The sequence below is a fragment of the Prionailurus bengalensis genome, chromosome D4 (assembly GCF_016509475.1).
Source record: "Prionailurus bengalensis isolate Pbe53 chromosome D4, Fcat_Pben_1.1_paternal_pri, whole genome shotgun sequence".
Lineage (NCBI taxonomy): Eukaryota > Metazoa > Chordata > Mammalia > Carnivora > Felidae > Prionailurus > Prionailurus bengalensis.
The window spans coordinates 40,337,072-40,352,717 of NC_057359.1; the positions used below are offsets into that span (position 1 = coordinate 40,337,072).

The 15,646-nt window shown below is 36.8% G+C and overlaps 1 protein-coding gene across 1 annotated transcript in view; it reads right to left on the bottom strand.

The window, feature by feature from the left end:
- TTC39B (tetratricopeptide repeat domain 39B) overlaps nucleotides 1–15,646 on the bottom strand; it is a 129,430-nt gene that overhangs the window by 32,368 nt on the left and 81,416 nt on the right. Inside the window, 7 exon segments of the mRNA XM_043566468.1 lie at nucleotides 345–506; nucleotides 1,946–2,005; nucleotides 2,096–2,163; nucleotides 3,069–3,177; nucleotides 4,665–4,730; nucleotides 6,110–6,215; nucleotides 15,064–15,128. Of these exon segments, the coding sequence (XP_043422403.1) occupies nucleotides 345–506; nucleotides 1,946–2,005; nucleotides 2,096–2,163; nucleotides 3,069–3,177; nucleotides 4,665–4,730; nucleotides 6,110–6,215; nucleotides 15,064–15,128 (636 nt within the window).

Genomic DNA, 15,646 nt, shown 5'->3' on the forward strand with positions numbered 1-15,646 from the left:
TTAAAAAAAGAAGAAAAGAAGAGCTTTGTCATAAGGGCATCATAAAATCTACAGAAAAATTATCAAAGGCTATTGATATTTAATAACTTTTAAATGTAAGTGCACTTCATCCTCAGAGGTAAAGCTTCTTCGTTTAAAAGGACTGTCTGGATGGCTTTTAGAGCATGTAGTGCTGAGGGATAGTGCTTATAAACAGTAGGTACTTAATGCCTATTTCCTCCAACAAACCTCTAAGTTGAAAAAATAATGTTAATGTCATACTACTGAACAAACAGTCCTAAACAAAAATTATCCTGGACACTTATTAGCAAACAGGTAACATCAATGAAAGCATAGCACTTTACCTTGGACCATTTACTTTCTTTGCAAAGCAGATCGGAATAGTAATATGCCTCCATCCAGTTTTGTTGAAACACATAAATCCACATCAGCTCCCAGTAACAGAGATGGTGAAACTGTTTCCATTCTTCTTGAACTGAAATGCATTTTCGAAGTATCTCTTGTGCCTATAAGTCAATTGCATAAAGCTGATCATCCAGATATTAGACAAGGAGGTAATAACCTAATGGAAAAATACATAAATCACTTTGTACAAAAAGAACAAAAGCATAACTCATTAAGCCACTCAATGTGATGATATATGTTCCTTTCCCCACATGCCATGATACAATTAGGTTCTGCCTCTTGATTTAGCTTCCTGAGGCGGCTGTGGAACTTTATAATGTGGGAGTAGTGACATTCCTTCCCAAGTAAGATATAAAATGCAGAAGTCCTTTACAAAAAAGCTGAAAATAAAAGTCAGAACTTCCAGAAGTTAAAATATACCTTAACCAAAGTTAAAGGCAGACTGGGAGAAGATATCACTATATCCACAACTGGCCAAGAATTAACCCTTAGCATACAACAATTTTATAAAATCCTTAAGAAAAAGACCACTCAATGGGAAAACAGTCAAAGATATGAATGGGTAAATCAGAGAAAAAGATATACAAGTGACAAGCATACACATGAAAAAATTTGTAAACTGAAAAATACAAATTTAAAAATTAAACTATCATATTTTGGCCATGACATGGGCAAAAGCAAAACAGATAATATCCAGAGTTGCCAAAGTGCACAAGAAACAAGTGTTTTCATATCTTTATAGGAGTTTAAATGGAATAACCTTAAGTTAGAAGGGCAATTTGGCTAAATTTATTAAAATGCAAACATCTTTGACTTTGGAATCCTGATTATCAGAACCTATCTTATATAAATACACCTGTGCACAGAAACATACACATGATGATGGTTACAAGAGCATTATTTATAGTAGCCAAATGTCTATTAGTAGTGGACTGCTTTACTAAGTATCATATTTCCATCTCATGGAATAAAATCCAGCCATCAAAAAGAATGAAGGAGATTTAGATATACTGACCTGGAAAGAAATCCAAGACGCATTGTAAGTAGAAAAAAAAAAACAAATCAAAGAAAAATGCGTATGTTTGACCTCATTGACGTGGAAGAAAATTATTTGTGAGTATATTTATATGAAAAGCTCCACACTCCTCTTCTTCAAGAGAGTCAGTAACTACTTTCCTTTGATGAGGAGTATGTACCATACAGTGAAGGAGAAGTTGTATGTTATGCCGGGGCTAGCTTCCAAAGTCAATATGTAATACAGAAACTGATGACATTGTTTGAAAACCTCTTAAATGTGCCCACCTGTACTTCGCATAGTCTCCCCTGAACTGCCTCATGTACTTAAAGTGTAAGTATAGACTATATTCAGTAATTTATATACAGTAGATGCATATACCAAATTAAAATCGGGCATAAAAAATAACATATTTTTTCTCTGTTTCTGCCTAGTGCATACAGCTGAATCTACTTATATAGAATGAGTCTAATGCAACTCCACCTTACAGACAACTCCCCAAGTTATTCTCCCAAAATAAATTACCTCTTCCACATTTCCCTTCAGCAGCTCTATCCGGGCATGATAAAACAACATGAGGGAGCCCTGCGGAGAAAGGAAGAAGACAGACCAATCAGTGGTCAGCCCTGCTTGACTGGTCATGGTTGAAACATGCACTTGAAATTCTAAGCATACATTTGGAAACTGCTGGAGGAAGGGTGCAAGGAGACTCTCTGCTTCCAGAACATTCACTTCTCCTGTACCTAGAAATTCAATAGGAAAAGCCTCAGTCTTCACAAAACAGGGTAGATACTTATAAGTAATTCTCCAAATTTCATTAAGATCTAGCAAACACCTAATCGTGGAACAGATAAAAAACTACTAATTTGGCAATTTTGCATTTGGGAAATAAAATAAGACAAGTCCCATCTCTGACTTCACTTTAAGAAAGCTCTGGCACAGGCTAATTCTTAACAATGGAAGGAGCTGTCTTTGAGTCCTATTTGGGCTTTCTGGTTTTAATAGCAATATTAACTTATCTTAGCCGAACATTTAATCTTCTATGCAAAAAGAAATCTAATACGAATATGTTAAAATAGATCACCTTAAGCAAACTTTATAGAACTTTTTAAGGAAAACAGATAAAAAAATTCAGTGAAAGAAACCCTCCATCCACCTCCTCTGCCAAATGTTATATGACAAATGTCACTATTTTCCAGTTTTGCTGAAAAAAGAGAAAAAAAGCAAGCAGATATAAACTACTAGCTTTTAGGGGCGCCTGGGTGGCTCAGTTGGTTAAGCGTCCGACTTTGGCTCAGGTCGTGATCTCACAGTCCATGAGTTCGAGCCCTGCATTGGGCTCTGTGCTGACAGCTCAGAGCCTGGAGCCTGCTTCAGGTTCTATGTTGCCCTCTCTCTCTCTGCCCTTCCCCTGCTCATGCTCTGTCTCTCTCTGTCTCAAAAATAAATAAAAACATTAAAAAAATTTTTATATAAAAAAAATAAATAAATAAACTACTAGCTTTTAGTGATATTTTTTCTAATTTTTTTAACTAAAGTATAATCAACTGTTAATGCTGGTTGGACCAAGGGTACAACCTCAATGTTTTACTTACTCAGACGAGAGGTAATCAGCTTTCAATGACATAAAATGTGGCACAGTCCTTACCAAGTATCAGGGAGATATAAGTGTGGAAAGCTAGAATAGTTAAGCAGCACAGTGGGGACCGCATGCTTCTTCCTGACGCGCCTTCCTGTAACTGCAGGAGCCCCAACTCCTGTGGGAAGTAAAAGCGTTTCAGAAGGACAGTGCATGACTGAAAAATCATATTCAGACACTACCGAGTGTTCACCTATCTCCCCACTCCGTGAAAGCAGGCTTTATTTTTTAAGAGCTTAGAAAGGGGTAATGCCTAACTAGAAATAAACTTCACATTTTAAACTGGCGTTAAGATAATCTCACAAATTCTTTCCATTATGTGATTCTACGGAGAGGATAAAGGCAGTGCTCATTTCATAGAAATGTTGTATTCCTCCTATAAAAATATTGATTTATTAAAACATATTGAGGATCTAAGTGCAAGGCATTATGGTTGGCATGAACAAATACAGTTTTGTCGTCAAAGATCTTTCCATCAAAATGCTACGTGAACCCACAATTGTATTAAAATATTGTGAGTGTCATAAAAAAGGTGGGTAAGTAAATGATTCTGGGTTAGGAATACTTGAGCCTCACTGGGAGAGAATAAGGGAAAGTTTGAGAACAGCTGACATTTCTCTCAAACCTAATGGATGGAGAGGATCTCAACAGAACATTATTTGGAAGGATGGTGGCTAGGGAGGACATCCAAAATAGAGACCAGCAGAAGCACAGAAACAAAAAAGTACAAGGCCTGTTTGGGGGAAAAAAATAGTAGTTTCTTATACTTGTTCCCATATAGTTCTCAAAAGCTGCCCTCTTTACTAACAGGGACAGCTTTTGCAATAAGACAACCCTGGTAATATCATATTGAGTATTACATTTAATAAATGTCATACACTATGAAGCAAGCACATGGAAATATAATGAACGAGGGAGGGGCGCCTGGGTGGCTCAGTCAGCTGAGCATCCAACTCTTGGTTTCAGCTCAGGTCATGGGTTCGTAAGCTCAAGCCCCACATCAGGCTCCACGCTGGCAGTGCGGAGCCTGCCTGGGATTCTCTCTTTCTCCGTCCCTCCCCTCTTTCTTTGTCTTTCAAAATAATTAAGTAAACTGAAGAAGAAGAAGAAGAAGAAGAAGAAATAACAACATAATGAATTAAACTCATGGAAAACAAATTTCCTTAGTTTTGTCATGAAACTTGTAAAAGTACAAAGAAACCCAAAATACTACAACTATACTTGATCCGTGTGAATCATAAAATGTGAGACATGGAAATCTAGCCTAATTTCCTGGTCTTACAGAACACTCTAGGGTTGCTGAAATGTTAAAGAAGCATATTCTAACCACACAAGACTACTAAAGTCCAGCAAGCAGCAACCTTAGTAAAACATAACTTTGAATTCCAGAATTTAGGTAACAAAGATAAAAAATTTTAACTTTCAATAGAGAAACCATCTCGACTTCTGAAAAGTATGATCAAGATCCCAGTGGCTCTTTACTATCCTGCAAACAAATTGCCAATAATTGTCACGCTAGTTATGAGGATGTATTGCATTCTTTCGTATCCAACAAATAATGTTTGCATCTTCCCTGTCAAAATTAAGATAAAATTAAATTTGTACCCTGTTTCCAGAAAATCCTATAAATTCTAGTAGTCTGATAATCCGTGCTGGTAAAAGGGAGAGCATCTGCAAGAAAAAAAAAAAAATACAAGCATACTTATTTGTTAGTGTATCTAACTATAGAGAAATGTTCACCTCCAAACAACTTTAAGTTTTAATAATTCAGTAATATGAAAAACTAGATCCAACTTTAAACCACTGTACATATCTCAATCATCACATATTGCACATACAGTAATCACTACCTGTGAATTAATTTCATTTAGCGAAGAAAATGAACCTAAAAAATTTAAAAACAACACAAAACGAACACACAAAACCCTGGCCTTTTCCAGACGCTCTAAAGAATACATGCTCTTTTTATGTCGAATGATGAAGTGGTGAGAAGGCACTCCCTCAGGGCCCACTTCAAATAAGGTTTCTCTTAACCTCCTTTCCCAGAAAGCAAGTCTGCTGGACTCCATATAACATGCGCGCATCACCCAAAAGTGAATAGCACGGTCCTGCAGTCCCTTTCTAGGACCACCCTGAGGAGCAGTGGGGAGGCACAAGCCAGCCAGTGCAGGACTTCGAGCGGTGCACCTGTTAGTTCCCTTTGCTTGGAAGGAGAGATGGCCACATGCGCAATTCTGTACAGACTCACAGGCTGAAGTCAAAGAGTTAGCTGGACATTCAAGGATTTGGAAGCAGTATCACTGGGAAACTAATGACAAAAAGGTCTAGGGAGGAGTACAGTCCTCTCTGAATGAGCAAAAAAAAGGGAAGATATTTGTGTCCCATGTAAATGTTCACCAAAGCCTGACCTGAGCAGAGGAGGATTTTCACAACCAGATGAATAAGATGACCTGTTCTACACAGACCAGTCAGCCTCTTTCTCCAGCCACCCCCATCATCGACCAGTGGGCTCATGAACAAAGAGGCCATGGTGACATACATACTCATGTGTACTATTTCCTTTACCCCTTGACTTTCTCATCAATTCTAGTCAAACCTTGACAAATATCAAAATCCCTAAATAATATATTACAATTTGACAATATCTACTCAAACTCTTCGTCTCCCTCACAGCATCATAATCGCTCCTCAAGCTATATCACTGCTGCCTCATCTATTTCCAATTCCAGAGCCACCATTGCTAAAGCAACAGTATTTCTGATGTGAAAATGGAACCAGATTCCAAGCTCCTTCTTACCAAAACTGTCACTAACCCATTCAAGTGCTGCACGCTTCCCCTATTGTACAATCCAAAACGACTCTGAGCATGTGCAGAACGTTACCACACATGCTGGCCAAAGTCGCCACCGGGTCACAACACAGAAAAACGGATCGCACTCTAGCTACTTGTCAACCAAACCCAGGTAGAGGTTCACGTGCAGTAGAGAAGGCGCTGAACATCTTAGGTTCTTTTACAAAGGCTTCTGGTGACTTTATAATTATTTACTTACCAAATTAAAGGCACCTATTCCAAGCTTGACACCCCCTTCAAACTCATAGAAGAACTGCTGCTCAACTTTGTTCTTCTGAATTACATGCAGGATAGAAAGACATTCCCTAGATTGAAGAAAAAATGTTATTGCATAAGTTTACTAGGACTCTGCAAATTCACGTTAAGTCAACTTTCCCACTTATGCACGATAAAGTAATTGTCATTAACCGAAATACTAGACAACTTTTAAATGGAGGCAGCTGTGCTGAGTTTAACCTGAAGGCCACTTGGGGAATAGTCATTAAGGAAAAACGGACACATACATTTCTACACTGTTTATCAGGACCCATCTTTCTGGGCTGAAAGCAAGACAGAGTTGGAACGTGAGCGAGCATGACTCCAGAGCCACAGGACCACAGGGCTGTGACCTCACAGCTCTCCAGCAATATTGCACAGAAGTCTTCCTAGATGTGCTCCATCCCTTGGCTGCTGTGTGCACTTCAGCAACCCTACTTTCCACCGAAGGACTGAGATGCTACCGCCAAAAAGATGTGAATTTCAGTGTGATCACCATGATCTCAGACCAAATAAATTCTAGAGCTTGCCAATAGGAAGACTGAGGAAGGACAGCAAGTTCCATCAAAATTGCACATCTGTCTTTTTTTTTCCTATTCCGTCCAAGCAAATCTTTTAGGTTTCTCATATTAATTTCTTTTCTATGCACTTCCCCCCTCCCTTTCACATGTTCAAAAGGCAAATACTTAATCCGAGAAGTGTAAATTAAAACAATGATAGGGGCGCCTGGGTGGCTCAGTCCGTTAAGCGTCCGACTTCAGCTCGGGTCATGATCTCACAGTCCGTGAGTTCGAGCCCCGCGTCGGGCGCTGTGCTGACAGCTCAGAGCCTGGAGCCTGCTTCGGATTCTGTGTCTCCCCCTCTCTCTGTCCCTCCCCCGTTCATGCTCTGTCTCTCTCTGTCTCAAAAAAAATAAATAAACATTAAAAAAAATTTTTTTTAAATAAAACAATGATAAAGATGTAAAAGTTGGTAATGAACAGGAATTGCTTACCAAATTGACAAATAAATTTTTAAAAGGTAGTAAGAAATAACCAGATATTATGTATCACCTTGTGTGATATAACTATGAAGCATACGACTTCATTTATGATGTATTCTAGCCAAATTTATTTAACTGGAATCCAGTAAGCCTACAGATCTCATTTCCAGTTTACAGGAAATAAAAGGAGCTAGAAGGCTGTGGACTGAATTAGTTATGTACCCCTCCCCCCACCTCACCTCCAAATTCCTATGTTGAAGCTCTATGCCCCAGTGTGAGGATATCTGAAGACAGGAATTTTTAGGAGGTCTAAAAATCCTTAATTAAAGGATGGGGTCCTAGACTGGTAAGACTGGTGGTCATAGAAGAAAAAGAAGAGAGACGTTATCTCTCTCTTGGCCATGTGAGGGCCAAGAGAGAAGGTGGCCTGGCTGTCTGCAAGCCAGAAAGAGAGCTCTCTCCAGAACCGGATCATGCTGGCACCCTGATCTTGGACTTCCAACCTCCAGAACTTCAAGAAAATAAAATTCTATTGTTTAAGCCACCCAGTCTGTGGCATTTTGTTCTGGCAGCCTGAGCTGACTAAGACAAAGAACAACCTGAATGGAAACTCGAAAAAGCCATCAAACAAATCCATGGGACATTCTGCAGGACAACTGGCTTGGGCTTTTCAACAACCATCATGAATAGAAAGACTGTTTCAGAATAAAAGAGACGTAATGGACATAAACACAGGATGCAGTAGACAGTCGTGGGTTGCATCCTGGTACAGACACACCAGCAGTAAAAGAAATTTGGGGCCAACTAGTAAAATGTGAAGATAGATTATTACACCAAATGAAGATTTATTGATATCGAAAAGTAAAAGAACAGGTTATGGGGCACCTGGCTGGCTCAGTCATAAGACTGTGCAACTCTTGATCTCAAGGTCATGAGTTCAAGCCACACACTGGGTATAGAGATTACTTAAATATATAAAACTTTTTAAAAAAAGGAAAAAGCAGGTTACAAAAGAGTACGCACATTAAAAAATACACATAAAAAATAAAAAAAATTAAAAGTACATATATCTTTACATTTGTATAGGAAAAATTCTGAAAGAATACATACCAATAACATACTAGCAGCCATTATTACTGGTGAAAAGAATATGGGGTGTGTGTGTTAATATTTGTTCATCTACATTCTCCCATTTTCCTCAATATGTATTCTGCTTTTGTGATAATAAAGCATTATTTTAATTTTTTTAATGGAAAACCAGTGTTGGCAAAGAAAAAAACAAATAGACATATTCATCTGCTTTGGTAAAAGGTGGTTATAGTACAGAGATTGGCAAGCTATTGGAACCTGAGCATGCCCATTCATGCATTTTTTGTCTATGGCTGCTTATACTCTACAGTCTCAGAATTGAGTAGTTACGACAGAGATCTTAGGACTCTCAAGCCTAACATATTTACCATCTAGCCCTTTTAGAAAAAGTTTGTCGACCTAATTATTTTTCAGAATGATTTTGCAATATAAATCAAAAATCTTAAACACATGCATACCTTTGACCCAATAAATCCAATTTTATTCTAAGGAAATAGCATGGATACACACAAAACTTTACCTATAAGGAGAGATACTGTATTACTATTTATAATGAAAATGTATAAGCAAACGAAATAGGCAAAAACAGAAAATGAATTAAGAAGACAGTCACATGAGTGTATATCTTTATACATACACACATATGGTATACCCACATAATGGTATGCTATATAGCCATTAAAATCCATGATGAACTAAAAATATTTAATGACCTAATATTTTGTGACATGAAGTGAAAGAGGAAATTTCAAAATGACAGGAAGCATATCATTTCATTATGTAAGAAGTTAATTATAAGCTCAGGCACATGCATTAAAAACTCAAACATCAAAATATAGGTAGGATGGCAAGAGGCAGAAACAATGGTCAGAGTTCTTTTCTTTTTTGATAAAAATATAAATGTATTTTCTGATAATAGATGCTTGTTACAAAATTCCCAAATACGTGGAGAAGGTGTGAGTGCCTCCACATGACTATCCCGCAGAGAGATGCTCACTGTTAACAGCCTGGTACATAACCTTCTAGGAGGTTTTATGTGTTAGTGAGAATGCGATATTTAAAAACCACAAATGGGATCATATAGCATATACGTTATATAGGTTATATTGCTGATTTTCCATGAAAATGCATGAAAGCTACCTTATTTTTTTAACAAGCGTGTATTATTCTATTCTATGGGATAATTTATTTAACCAGATTCTTATTGTTAAACATTTGTTTCCAAATTTTCCATATTATAAACAGTGCTGCTAAAAGTGTGCTTATACATTAAGTACTTTTCCTACATCAAGTACCATAACTATAGTTAATCTATCACAACTGTCCTTAGAAAAGGGACTTCCGGGATCAAAGGCAATACACTGTCTTAATTTTGATACATACTGTCAAACATCCTCCAAAAAAATTGTATCAACTTGGACTCCCACCCACTTATGAGCTCCTCACACTGTCATCTGCCCTGAGTCTTTGGATCACATTTCCATTGGCATATTTTATTGTGGTATAGTTTGCCCTGACGAAAATTTAAACATCTATTTGGTCAAGTCAGTCTTTTATGGTTCCTGATTTTATGTCACACTCAGAAAAGCTTCTGAAATTGACATCATGTATCTACTGATATGATACACTACAAAGGACACAGTATCACTTACATGGTATTCTTGCCATAAATGCAAAAATCTGCATTTAATCATAAGAAATATTAGATAAGTCCCCACTGAGAGATGTTCTACAAAATAACTGCCCAGTATCCTTCAAAAATATCAAGGTCATAAAAATAAAGACAGACTAAGGGACTCTTTCAGATTAAAAAAGACTAAAGAAACATAACAACTACATGCAACATCTCTGATCTCGGATTCAGCTCTAGACCAGAAAAAGGACACTGATAGGACAATTAGAGGAATCTGGGTAAATGTTAGTACCCACGTTAGTTTCTTGAATTTAATAATTATACTGCAGTTCTAAAAGATGTTAACATTTGTGGGGCGTCTGGGTGGCTGTCGGTTAAGCGTCCAACTTCGGTTCAGGTCATGATTTCAAGGTTTGTGGGTTCAAGCCACGTTTAGGGCTCTGTGCTGACAGTTCAGAGCCTGGAGCCTACTTCAGATTCTGTGTCTCCCTCTCTCTCTGCCTCTCCCCTGCTTGTGTTCTCCCTCTCTCTCTCTCTCTCTCTCAAAATTAAATACACATTAAAAAAATTTTTTTCTTTAAAAAATATATTAACATTTGTGAATCTGAATGAAGAACACATAAAAATTCTTTGTAAAAATTCTGAAGTTATTTCAAAGTGAAAAGATTTTTAATAAAAGTTTAATGGCTTTAGTGCTTTAGGATTACAAAAAATACTTTCCTATTTTCACTAGTACTCTTTTAAAAATATTTTAGGGGCGCCTGGGTGGCTCAGTTGGTTAAACATCCGACTTCAGCTCAGGTCATGATCTCACAGTCTGTGAGTTCGAGCCCCGCGTCGGGCTCTGTGCTGACAGCTCAGGGCCTGGAGCCTGCTTCTGGTTTTGTCTCTCCCTCTCTCTCTGCCCCTCCCCCACTCGTGCTCTCTCACTCCCTCAAAAATAAATAAACATCAACAAAAATTTTAAATATCCTTAAAAAAATAATAAATAAATAAATAAATAAAAATATTTTAATATTGGGGATCCTGGGTGGCTCAGTCAGTTAAGTGTCTAACTTCAACTCAGGTCTTGATCTCACAGCTCATGAATTTGAGCCCCACATTGGGCTCTATGCTGACAGCTCAGAGCCTGGAGCCTGCTTTAGATTCTGTGTCTCCCTCTCTCTCTGCCCCTCGCTGCTCACGCTCTGTCTTTCTCTCAAAAATAAATAAACATTTTTAAAAAATTTTAATATATCTTAATATTAAATCCACATGGAATTTATTTTTATATTTTTGTTTCCAAAATGAAGAACCAATTTTCCCCAAACCATTTGTTAAAGTATCCATCTTTTCCCACTGTTTTGAAAGACATACATACATACATTCATATATATATATGAATGTGTATATATATATATATATATATATATATATGAATGTCACATATTTTTAATTCCCAGGTTAATGTCTGTGTATGCAAAAATACATGCATGCACACACACACATACACACACAGAGTCTGTTTCAAAACTCTATCTGTTCCATTCCATTGATATATATGTTTGTGCCATTTTAAGACTACTTGAATTGGGACACCTGGGTGACTCAGTCTGTTAAGCGTCCAACTTCAGCTCAGGTCATGATTTTGCTGTTTGTGGGTTCACGCCCCACATCAACCTCTGCTGACAGCTCAGAGCCTGGAACCTGCTTCAGATTCTGTGTCTCCCTCTCTCTCTGCCCTCCCCTGCTCATGTTCTGGCTCTGTCTGTCTGTCTGTCTCTCTCTCCCTCAAAACTAAACATTAAAAAACCATTTTTTTAAAAAGACTACTTGAATTCATTCAGTTTTTTTAAGTTTTTATGACTAGAAAAGCAATTAGCTCTTTAACATTCTTTTGTATCATCTAAAAAGTATTTCAGGGGCGCCTGGATGGCTCAGTCAGTTAAGTGTCCAACTTCGGCTCAGGTCATGATCTTGTGGTTTACGAGTTCGAGCCCCGCATCGGGCTCTGTGCTGACAGCTCGGAGCCTGAAGCCTGCTTCGATTCTGTGTCTCTCTCTCTCTCTGACCCTCCCCCCACATTCATGCTCTGTCTCTGTCTCAAAAATAAATAAACATTAAAAAAAATTTTTTTTTAAATAAAATTAAAAAAATAAAAATAAAAAATAAAAAGTATTTCAAGAGGAAAACTAAAAACAAAATGTCAATTCCCAAAATTTCTGCCCCGCCTATACGATTTTGAATGGAATATAATTTTACTAAATCACTTTGTGTGAAAGTATCTCTGAAAACACTAAATCTTGGTTCTGCACTAATGGGGATCTGCTCCTAGTAATGACACACACACTAGCTTGTATTAGATTAACTGTCTCACAGATAACAATTATAAACTTTAGAATTTAAATATTTTTTAAGTTTATTTATTTTTGAAAGAAAGACCAAGAAAGTGAGCAGGGGAGGGGCAGAGACAGTGAGGAAGAGAGAATCCGAAACAGAGCCAGATACAGGGCTCAAACCCACAAATCGTAAGATCATAACCTGAGCCGAAACCAGGAGTCGGATGCTTAACTGACTGAGCCCCCAGGCGCCCCTTAAATATATATTTAAAATGTATTTTCAGGCACTGGAAAGTGAAAACAAAAAGTAGGAGAAAACTGGAGAAGAATTAGCCTTTGAAAGATGAGAACAACTCTCATATGGACTTCACATTCACATGGCTAGTCAGCTGAAAGTACTCTCCAGTCCACTCAATATGGGGTGCCCACAACTGATACAGAAAGCCACACAGTCCTATTGCCTTAAAAAGTCAGAGTACAGAGTTCAAGACTGCCAGAGTGGCTGTGAGGCAATGGAAAAATTTTCAGATAGGGGAGAACCACACAGGAGGGAAAAACCAAGATCAAATTCTTGTTGGACCCATGAACTATTGGAATACTGGAGAGACTCCAAAGAAAAGCAAAAGCAAGAGCAAGACAGAAGAAATAAAGGAGCCATGACTTCAGGTGCTACCTTCTTGTAGAGAGTCAAGAGTCTGGAGTCTAAGTCTAGTCAAATTCATGATTCCTAGAACAAGTATCAGCACTCTTCCAAGAAGATAATAGAATCCAGAGTCTCTATAATGAATCAATACCTAGTGCACAATTTAAATACTGTTGTCAAGAGAAGACACAAAATGATATGACATATGGTCAAGAGAAAAAGCAAGCAATAAAAACTGACTCCAGGATGACCCAGAGAGCCAATCTAAAAAAACAAAAAACCATACTTTTCAATAAACAGTACCACAGTGACTTGTTGAACAAAATCAGACTGACTAATATGTGTAACTGGACCTTAAAAGAAGAGGAAAACAGTGAAAATGGAGCATAAAAAAATATTTGTAGAAATAATGGCCACAATTTCTCAAAGCACACTTAAACACGTTGCAAACTACTGAGAACCAAAGGTACAAGAGTCTTCAAAGCAGTCAGAAGAAATGATACATTACAGACAGGGATTGGTAATACATACAACAGCTGACTTCTGATCAGAAACAACAGAGGCCATAATACAATGGACTGACAGTTTGAAAGTGGTGAAAGAAGAAAAAAGAAAACCTTGTAACCCAGACTACTGTACTAAGCAAAAATAGCCTTCAAAAATGAAGACATTTTCAGATAAATGAAAATGGAGAGAATTATTGAAAACAGACATGTACTACAAGAAACATTAAAAGGAATTCTTCAGTCCAAAAGTATACAGAAACGAATGAAGAATACTAAAAATGGTAACTATATATATGAGTAAATAGAAAAATCTGTAAGATATCATAGTTTAAAGAAAAAGTGTGACACTGCATCGTGAGGTTTATAATATATGCAAGTGTACTGTCATAAGAATAGTATAAAAGACAAGTGGCAAATGAAATTATACTTCCACAAAGTTCTTATGTTTTATGGGCAACAGTGTGATATTGACTCTAAGTTGACCGTTGTAAGGTAAGAAGGATTTTATAATCACTAGAGCAACCTTTAAAAAATTAAAGAGGGCTATAGCTAAGAAAACAATAGAGGGATTGATTACACTGGAATATACATTTTTAAATTTTTATGAAAGCAAAGAAAGGCAAAAAAGAACTGGGAAAACCAAATAAGGCAAGAGAAAAAAAAAATGGTGGCCACAAGTACAAACATATCATTTGTTACACTGAGTAAAAAAAGCAAGATCCAGCTACAAGCCTCTATAAGAAACGCAATTTAAATATTAAAACAAAGATAGGCTTAAAATAAAAGAATATGTGACATGTAAACACTAATTATAAAAAAAAGCATGAATAAATACATTAATATCAGATGAAACAGACTTCAAGACAAGAAATAATCATAAGGAGTTAAGTACAGACATTTCATAACGATTAAGAGTTTAAGGGGTGCCTGGGTGGCTCATCGGTTAAGCATCTGACTTCAGCTCAGCTCATGATCTCACAGCTCGTGGGTTCAAGCGCCGCATCAGGCTCTGTGCTGACAGCTCGGAGCCTAGAGCCTGCTTCGGATTCTGTGTCTCCATCACTCTCTCTGCCCGCCCCCCTCTCAAAAACAAATAGACATTAAAAAAAAATTTTTAAGTTTAATTCATTAGAAAGACAAAACAATTAAAACACACATCAATCTGATAACCAAGGTTCTAAACACTGACAGAACTAACAAGAGAAATGGGTGACTCCAGAATCAAAGTTGGAGATTTTTACTCCAATGAACAAATGATAGAACAAGTAGATAAAAGTCAGTAAGGACACAGAACATATGAACAACACTATGGCCCACCTCCATTGACTATTTAAATCACTGCAGAAAACTTTATCAAGCAGGGCACTGCTCTAGTCTGGACCAAAGACATACCTGTAATTTTAAATCTATAAATTGATTTTAGGAGAGGGAAACTAAGATTATGTAATTAGAAATTGTGTTAGTAGCACTTTTTTTTTTCCGCTATTTTTCTCAAAATTGTATTTAAACTTAAACTCTGTTGTCCTATAGCACTGAATGCATACTCAGTAAGCCAAAAAATCAAGTGCATTTTCACCAACACCAAATAAAAAAAAACCTAGTTGTACTTAATGAGAATTTTTTAAAGTACAAAGGGGACATAGTATAAGAATCATTTAAAAATGAGATCTAAATAAATAAATAAATAAATAAATAAATAAACAATGAGATCTTAATTTTTAACTTACTTATATATTTGGTAACTTGTCCTAATTTTGAGTCCACCTTTGATGAAGTTGATCATATTTTCATCCTGAAAACAATTCAATGAAGTAATTAGATCACTTAGCAAAAGATTCTTACACTGTCCTCATATCTGGGTATTTGTTTGATTAGAACAAAACCCTCCCTATCTTTTGAGGACATAATCTTTAAATGGAAACATTCCTCTTGCTTTACATTTGAAATGCTTTTCTGTAATTGGTCTTCCAAGTTAGATGGCAATAAAAAGAAAACATTTCAAAAATCTTTGCAACACTTCAAATAAGTAATTAAGGAAATAATCCTTAGCAATTAGGGGCAAAATAAGTTAGTCCAAATCTACTGTAATAAACATCATCTACTGTGCAATTTTCTTCTGGGCTCAACAGAATTCAAACGGCTGATTTAAGGGATATGCCTTAAGGGCAAACTTTCCAATCCATCATACTCCAGTAAATGGAATGATGGTTCTTCTTTTGCAGGATACTTTAGCATTCAATCTGTTTAACATTGTAAATTTCACTAATACATATTTCCAAAACAAAAATTATTGATCTGGATTCTAAACTG